Consider the following 9,216-nt stretch of genomic DNA (forward strand, 5'->3'; position numbering starts at 1 on the left):
TATTGAGGTATTCACCATTAATATTAATTCCTATATTTTCCCATTCTATATTCTTAAGAACTTCCAGGCACGCTGTGAATAATTTGGGAGAGATGGTGTCTCACTGTCTAACTCCTTTCTCAACTGGAAATTTCTCGGTGTCTTTATGTAGTTTTAGGATTGCTCTACTACTCGTATAGATATCTTCAAGTGTTCTAACATAAGATGCATCTATTCCTTGCTTTTGAAGGGCTTTCATTACTGCTGAAGCTTTCTCATAGTCTACAAATGCCACACATAGTGGTTTGTCATACTCTGTTGACTTTTCCTTTAGCTGGTTAATTACATGGATATGGTCAGTTGTTGAATACCCGCTTCTAAAACCTGCCTGCTCTCTTGGTTGATTAAAGTCTAGCTGTCTTTCTATTGGGCCTAATATGATCTTTGTAAATATTTTATATATATTACTGAGAGTAAACTTATTGGGCGGCAATTTTTCAGGTCTTTTGTGTCTACTTTTGTGAATTAATATAATGATAAAATTTTTCCAAGCTGTAGGTATAGGGCATTCTTGCAAGAATTATGTGTGAAGTTCAGCGAGTTTTACTATCATGAAATCTCCTTCTATTACTAAATCAGTTGTTAGACCATCTTCTCCTGCTGTTTTGTTTCTTTTAAGCCTTTTAAAGCTTTTTTTGCTTCTCCTACTATTACTTTTGGTACTGGCTCAGGTAATTCATTTTTGCTATTGACAAAGTTGTTTGCTATATCACTATTATATAGCAATTTTTATCACTCCATCTCTTTTGTTGATATTTCCATTTTCATCCTTTAAGGCAAATATCTGTTGGTGCCCTGTTCCAAGTCTTCTTTTCATCACCTTGATGTTTCTCCTCTTCTTTAGTGTTTCCTCAATTTTGGTCTAATTGTGTTTACGAATGTCTTGGGTTTTTAGTTTGTTTATTATTATGGACAGTTCTACTAGTTCTGTTTCATCTCTCTTGGATTTTACCCTAATTTCCATTTGTTTCTTTATTAAGTTTTTGGTGTTTTCTGATATTGTTTAGGAACTTTACCACCTATCCCTTGCGCTGATTCCAATACAAATTTTGTTAAGTTACTATTTCTTCTTTACTTGCTTCCATCTCATCATGTATTGCTAAACTAAACTCGTCCGATTTTTCTCTCATTACAGGAGTGCTTATTCTCTTTCTTAGAATTAGTTTTCTTTTTCTTTCCTTAGATCTAGACAAATTTTGCTTCTCGCCATTCCATGGTCGCTTGACTTTAACTTGTTTAACACTTACATTTTTTACTATCTGGCAACTTCATTGGTCATTATCATCGTCATTCGTGCCTTTAGTATTTGCTTATTGAAATCGGTAGTATAAGAGCTAAAAATATCCACAATTTTTATGGGAAGAAAAGAAAAGCAATATAAATAAAAGACATGGGCGTAAAATAATTTAATCTGGGAGTAAAAATAAAAGTACTTGGGCGCAGATCATTGAAGAAGCCTGGCAGCCATACTCAGTCAGCGTCAGCGGCCGTGGCGCATATTTCCCAAGTCTGGAAGAGAATAGAGATGGGGAAAATTAGGATCAATCAAAGCACGTGGAGCTGATCCATGACGTCAAAAGCCACGCCTTTTAGCTCCTACGTCGCGTATCCATTACTGCCAGTCAAGATGACGAAGAAAAACTTCCTAATTTCACAGTTTACGGGTTGTATGACATATGCATTTTAGTCAGATATATCTAAATATAATGCAACACTAATTTAACAACAATATATTCTTTAAATGAGATACACCGTGAAATATATAATGCGTTATTGTAACTTGGTAATAGTGGTCAAAGCCTGTAAATTCCTGCTCGCAAACTCGAGATTTCCTGCATAAATAATATTTTCATAGCGATTTTCCAAATTATGTACTTGAAAATGCATGTTTAAAGCTATTTATACGAAGTTGTCATAACTCATGAGATGAAACAAACAATATACAATATAGTAAAAATGATGGTATGGTAAAAATGATGATATATAACCTGTAATTAGCATTACAGACCATAAACAGGAGGCCAAAAACTTCGCCCCACTGTTCAAACTGCTATCAAGACGAATTAAATTTTGGATTTTGAAAGTGACGGCTTTAAAAATGTCGCCATTAAATACGAACAAGACCGTGTAAAACTTAGAACCCCCCCTTAAGGCCACAGTGATTTTCAGGGCACTACCAAAGCTAACACAACCACCTAACCTAACCTAGGGCCCTGTACCCCTACCTAGGCCTAGCGGAGGCGCCGGCGACCCCTCCCTTAAGGCCACAGTGTTTTTCGGGACACTACCAAACCGAACACAACCACCTAACCTAACCTAGGGCCCTGTAGGTGTAGTAGGCCTAAAGAGGCAGGTAATGACGATTGTGAAGTAATCACCAATTAATGGTTCCTTTCAGTTTCAGGTCATAGTTTAAGGAGCTGTAGGCACCGTCCGCGGGTATGTAATCTACAGAAAAATAATTCTTGGCAGGTTATGCCCATAAAGAGTACGACTTATGGAAATATAAAAACTAAAAATGACAGTCGTTTAATAAATGAAATGTTTTCATTTGTTTAAGTAAAGCAATTCTTTGCAGGGAAAACAATTGGAATTTTCAGATATGCTGCCAATGCTGACAAAAAGGGTATATTAGTGAATTATTTAAAATATATTTTTAATGATGTTATAAAAAAAGACAAGTTATTAAAAAGAACTGAAAATTGTTATGCAATAAGAATGATGAAAATATGTATATTAATTACTGAACAATTAGGAAGTCTATTTCCAATAACTTCCATTTGAGAAAACTGCTCAAAAATATGGATGACCCCCCTTAACACTCACTGAAGCATTAGGAATTAAAATTTGTTTTTCCACTATTAATTATGAAATTAGTTACATTACATAACAGGTATATGTGCAGTAACTGAACGAACCTACTAGTAATTTACAATTTCATTTATACCTCTGTTTATAGATGGGAGGTCAAAATGGATGTCTCCATCAGCATTATTCACAAGAAGTCTCCTAAATACATAAAAAATTTTCCATGTTCTGTGGAGATCCGTGGGCAACACAACCACTCGACTGAAGTAGCGGAAGGTCTTAACCAGCTGAGAGGATCAGAAAGTACGAAGGTGGTGTTTGAACAGTACTTCGAGCAAGGTATTGTAAAACATTATTATTTAAATTCTTGAAAGACCAAACTGAAAATATTGATATAATGTTTAATAAAGCACAGATGAACACTGAAAGACATTATCTAGTTATTCAAGTTGGATAATTTTTGGTTTTACCGGGATTATATATTGATTACTTTAAAAGTAAATAAAAATCATACTTTGTTTTTACTGCACATAAAAATGTACATATAATAATTATGTGCATGCATTATCGGCATCATATGTAAGGTACTCCAAGATGGCCTGTCTGATGATGACATAGATATGCAAACTGAGCATACTATAAATAAGAAATACATAATATTAAGGATGAACCTATACACGAGTTATTACATATTAAGTTACAATATTAAGGATGAACCTATACATGAATTACTACATATAGTTACAATATTAAGGAATAATATTATTAAGGATGAACCTAATCATGAATTACTACATATAAAGTTACAATATTAAGGAATAATATTAAGGATGAACCTATACATGAATTACTACATATAGTTACAATATTAAGGAATAATATTATTAAGGATGAACCTATATATGAATTACTACATATAAAGTTACAATATTAAGGAATAATATTAAGGATGAACCTATACATGAATTGCTACATATTAGAGTTACAATATTTTAAGGATGAACCTATACATGAATTACTACATAGTAAGTTACAACATTTTAAGGATGAACCTATACATGAATTACTACATATTAAATTACAATATATACAGTTTAATACTGGATAAAAGCTGGGTATGATACCGTACGATACTATTTATAAGCATGTCAGCAGAAGAAGTAAAGAGCATATTCTAATTGGTCCTTGCATGCATGCATACTACTATGTATCCAACTTTTTTTTTTTATCAAGAACTGGATGAAAAAACTAGTTTCTGTCAAAGATAGACAGTATCTAATTAATCAACTAGCTTGTCTAGCACAAGCAATATGGTGCATGAGGCATGGGAATCATATGCTAATAGACTGTATTTAATGCTATACAGCCAATAATTATATAATTGTATTACAGGTCTGGCACCAGCTCAGGCACATCGGCATCATGTCCTGAAGATGGACCTGTGTGATGATATATATGGCCAAGCTCATCAGGCTATAAATCCATCAAAGAGAGCAATTCAGTATATGTTTGATGTGTGGTGGAAGAGGAAACATGGTGGCCTAAATACGCCAACCATGTTTGATGCCATACAGAAGTACGCAGAGAACAACCCAGAAATCATTCTGAGAATTGAGCATTCTCAAGGCAGCTTCTGCATGATTTTGATAACACCGTTTATGATGAGGGCCCACAGGCAACTTAAAGAAGCTGGGGAGGTGGTATTTGTTGATGCCACAAGCTGTGTTGATCAACTTAACACAGTCATAATCCCATTCATGTGTGCAGGACCAGCTGGTGCAGTGCCATTCGCTTTAGTTTTCACATCTTCTCAAGATGGAGTAACTCTGACTAAAGGTTATTATACTGTATAGTGGGCTGCTTTTGTTTGTAATTCTTGGGTATGTATTATACATGCATATTTACGGATGAAACAATTGGTTATGAATTGCTATTATAAATTTTTCTTATTTTGTGCTTGACAGTTTTTGGCTTGGTGAAAGAGGCACTGGGTGGGAGCGCCCTCTATGGCAGAGGGGAGCCGCAGTGTTTTATGACCGACAACTGTGGAACAGAAAGAAAGGCTTTGGCAACCAAATGGCCTAAATCAAAGCTCTTCCTCTGGCTCCTTGATTCCAGGCATGGCATCCATAAACTACATCGGCAAGAGCTTATGGGTATGATGAAGTCTCTTGTATATGCAAAGTCAAGGGATGAATTTGGCGAATTGTGGAAGAAAGCTGAAGCCAATTCTCTTCTAGAGAAATACCCTAAATTTAGAAGGTACACACTTGAAGTACTTTATTTATTTTCATGTTTAATTAATTTTCCTACAATATAAAGAGAGGTCACCAATTATAAGTATAGTTGAACTTATTTTTTCCTTTTCTTAGTTTCCTTTTTTCTTCAGTCTGAATATACTGTTTTTTTTTTTCAGTTATCTAACTACCTTGGTACAAAGGAGAGAAGAATGGGCAATCGCTTTCCGAGCTGGAGTGATTTTGCGTGGGCACCACACTAATAATTATGCAGAGTCAACAATGTCCATAATTAAGGATATAGTGCTCAATAGGTAAGGGTGAATTAATTACCAAAAAATATATGGTACACGTAAGAAAATTTTTTATAAAATTCATAATTTCCCCCATAAGACAAAAAACATCCATCAACAGCCAAAACTTCACTTAAAGGTGCCTAAAAATTTGATTCAATTCATGGTGCAGAAAAGTTGGAGCTGTAACTTCAAGGAAACAATAGAGGCATCATAAAACATGTTTTGCTACATTTTTGTAATGTCTTCAGACCCATTATGTATTGTAATATTTTTACCATCATTTCAGATGCAAGGCCTACAACACTGCACAGCTGATGGTCTTCATGGTGGAGATTTTTGATTGCTACACGAGGCACAGGTTGGTGGATGTAGCATTGGGCCGACAGCGGGTGAAATCCATCACTGTTAACATGATAGCAATTGCTGCAGTTAAGGTGGTGGGCTATACTCTGTGCAAAGCCAGTCTGATCAAACACAGGTATATGAAGTAGACCTCACCATCGGCATGTGCACATGCGTGAAAGGGCAAGATGGGGCCATCTGCAAGCATCAGATTGCATGTGCAGACTACAGTATGACTGCAGTGCCCCAAATGTTTGTGATGACCAGAAGCAGTCGGCAGTCATTGGCAGCCCTAGCTGTTGGTCCAGAAAAAGCCACGAAGGAAAGTTTTTTTAAAGGTTTAACTGAGGTAGAAGACAATGAAAATGAAAGCAATGGAGGAAATAGAACATTGGCAGCCCCAGCCCTAGTTGTTGGTGCAGAAAAAACTCTGAAAGAAAGTTTTCTTAAAGGTTTGAATGAGGTAGAAGACAATGAAGAGGAAAGCAATGGAGGAAATAGAACAAATAAAAGGATGGAAACCAATACAAGAGAGTTAGAAAATACCAATGTAAATATTACTGACGACACTAGTGACCTACAGCTAAATCAAAAGTAGTAGCCGAGGCATTAGTTGAAACAACTGCGCAGTATGGTAATTCAGAAACTGAAGTGGCCCTGCAAAAATTCTTTCGGCGAATACTTTCAGTTAAAACTACAAATCAGCTGAACAACTTGCTGAATTGTGCAGGCCCATCGATGACTTATAGTGGAGCTGGTCGTGGCAAGATTCCTTGCCAAACAGCTACAATAGTAAGACGATCCCCTGGAATGCCTAGAGGAGCAGCCCCCATCGGTAAAGGACGTCGACCAGCATCAGTTCTGTCATCCAACCCAAAGCGTCCCCGTAATCTTGCTCGGAATGTACAGTGCAATGTTGCAAATGCTAAGCCACATGGCAGTGGTCACTGAGCCAGAGGGCAACTGAAGTAAGTTGCTGCTAAAATGTGATATAAATGAACTGGAAATGATATTGAATAACCTTAAGAATACAGATGTAGAGCAAGTTTCGAAAAAATGTAATAGTAGAATTCTTATTTTGCAGCTAGTCATTTCTTTATTGACATCCATACTTGACGAAGATTTTAAATATTTTTCAGCAATTAAGTCTGTATGTGAGCAGGTACGTCTGATGACTCCCATAAAAACTAGAATATCTTCAGAATTCACAGTTTTTTCATAAAGGTGGTAATATTGTAGGTTCAGCATTTGATAGTTTGTTGCAGTCACCAGTGCATTCGTTTTCATGTTGAATAGCATTAAGTCATCATTTAAAGATGTTGTTCATATCATCCCCACGAAGAAGGGCGTAGATTTATTATGGTCTGAAAAGCATCAACAGGCGTTCGATATCTTAAAATTGGAATTATGCAGCTCACATATCTTAAAAATCCCTGATTTAAATAAGGAAATTTTTTTTTATTTACAACAGACGCCTCAGACCAAGTGGTAAGAGGGGTACTGCTTCAGCAATATGATAAACAGTTCTTTCCTATAGCTTTTTATTCACGTAAACTAAAGCCCTCTGAAAGTAAATATGCAGTAATAGACGAGGAAGGGCTATGGAATCGTTAACTCACTAGTACATTTTAAGTTCATAATCTACGGCTATCCTGTTGAAGTCCTTACTGACCATAAGTCCCTTACCGAGTTTTTCAATGGCTTTAATCACAGTCCCAAAGGAACTCGGTGGCATATGATCACTCAGGTCTTTGGAGCCAAGATACGATATCTACCTGGGAAAGCAAATATCATAGTTGACGCATTATCCCGCAATTTCGCACCATACTGCAAAGAACCATTAGTTGGATTAAAAGATATAGAAACATCCGTGCCTATAGAGGAAGCGTGGCCACGGAACCCAAAAAGATTACCTACGTCATTAAGGTGAGGCGATCGTCCAGGCCTCATCAGTCCTGAGATGAATCAGTGTTCCACTAACCTCGGACTGGGTCACTACGTAAATTTTTCTCAGTTATATTTCCTTTCTGCACTGTTTTATAATGCCAAACAAGTGTTGTGTGCCTCGTTGTCGAGGGAATTATGATAAGAATACAAAAGTTTGTGCATTTTTCTTCCCTAAGGATGAAAAACTTAAAAGGAAGTGGCTGCACGTGGTTAAGAGAGGAGGATATACACCAACAAAGAACAGCAGAGTGAGTGGCTCATTTTTGTTCCTTGATTTTCAAATGTACTGATTTGAACGCCAATAACCATTGTATTTATTCATTTCTTGCTGATATTTCGTATTTCAGGTTACACAAAAATATCAGCAAGAAATAAATAATATATATAAGGGACACTGGAATTCAACTCTGTATGTTTGAAAGAAAATATCCTGCGATATATGCCTCGTTCGCTGTATATTCATATATTTTATCTATATTTGTATGAATACAAAATACCTTTCAGTTTTCAAACAAGTTATAAACTAGCAATATACAGAATGTCTGCTGAAATGTAGTTCATTTCATTGCAGGTGTGCGAGTTGCATTTTCGTCCCGAAGATCTGTATGGGAAGTTTCTCACTTTGACGAAAAAGTGGAAAAAAGATCACTGCACGACTTGTAAAACCCCGACTCTGTAATGATGCTGTTCCATCTCTAATGCCGAATTGTCCATCTTACATTTCTTCTACCTTAAATGTTAGAGAATCGCCAGAAAGCAAGATGGCAAGGCTTGAAGAAAAGCTTTGCAAGCTGCAATGGCAGACAGCATTGCGGCTCACAATGCCTATAAGGAAGATAGGCAATTTTGTTTATTTTAACGGCCTTAATGATAAGCTAGATTTCATTGAGACATCATAGTGGACAATCATAAGAAAAGAGAAATATACGTGTGTTTGTAGGATTTTGGAGGCTCCGCTAAATTACTTACCCATGTCTTTGGTTGTGAATGACGATTGTTCGATCAGTACATTTGAAAGTACTAAAGTCGTATTTATTACAGCGAGTAACGTAACTCTTAAGCTGGCTGAGAGCAATCTCCTGCCAGGTGATGAAGTCATCAGTCCTAAAGGTGCCTGGCTCGTTTGCAGAATCATCATTGTTCCTTTTAACCCCAATAATCAGCTTTCACAGGCTTCATCTGTAGTGTGTGTTGTCTCGTGCTTACAAAAACAAGCCAACAGGAGAGGAGTGCTTAGCACGAACTTCTCATGGGCAAGGCAGGTCGTTAGGTACAAGTGTCTATCAGCGGTGCAATGCAAGTTTAGTTAAGGAACTGCAATCGTTTTAAAATTAATGAACAAAATAAGCAAATAGAATTTCTATAACATCAAAATGAATTAATTTTTTCTGAACCTCATAGACAATTAGAGTCAATAAATCAGCTTATGATATTGGCAAACGGACACTTAGAAGTATCAGGTCATGGGTATGAAAAATTTACTTGCAACACTAGCATATTACAATTCAAGTAGATCGCATTCATGGGAAAATGTCACATTTTCTTGA

The 9,216-nt window shown here is 36.4% G+C and overlaps 1 protein-coding gene across 1 annotated transcript; it reads left to right on the top strand.

Moving 5' to 3' along the window:
• The first annotated feature begins 3,011 nt into the window (after positions 1–3,011).
• Positions 3,012–8,348, top strand: LOC135223034 (uncharacterized). Its single transcript, XM_064261542.1, is given in 8 exon segments — positions 3,012–3,186; positions 4,240–4,683; positions 4,812–5,109; positions 5,264–5,398; positions 5,667–5,809; positions 5,812–6,272; positions 7,846–7,917; positions 8,241–8,348. Coding segments are annotated over 8 exon segments (1,836 nt in total).
• Positions 8,349–9,216: the final 868 nt, after the last annotated feature.

This window comes from Macrobrachium nipponense, chromosome 8, assembly GCF_015104395.2.
Source record: "Macrobrachium nipponense isolate FS-2020 chromosome 8, ASM1510439v2, whole genome shotgun sequence".
Lineage (NCBI taxonomy): Eukaryota > Metazoa > Arthropoda > Malacostraca > Decapoda > Palaemonidae > Macrobrachium > Macrobrachium nipponense.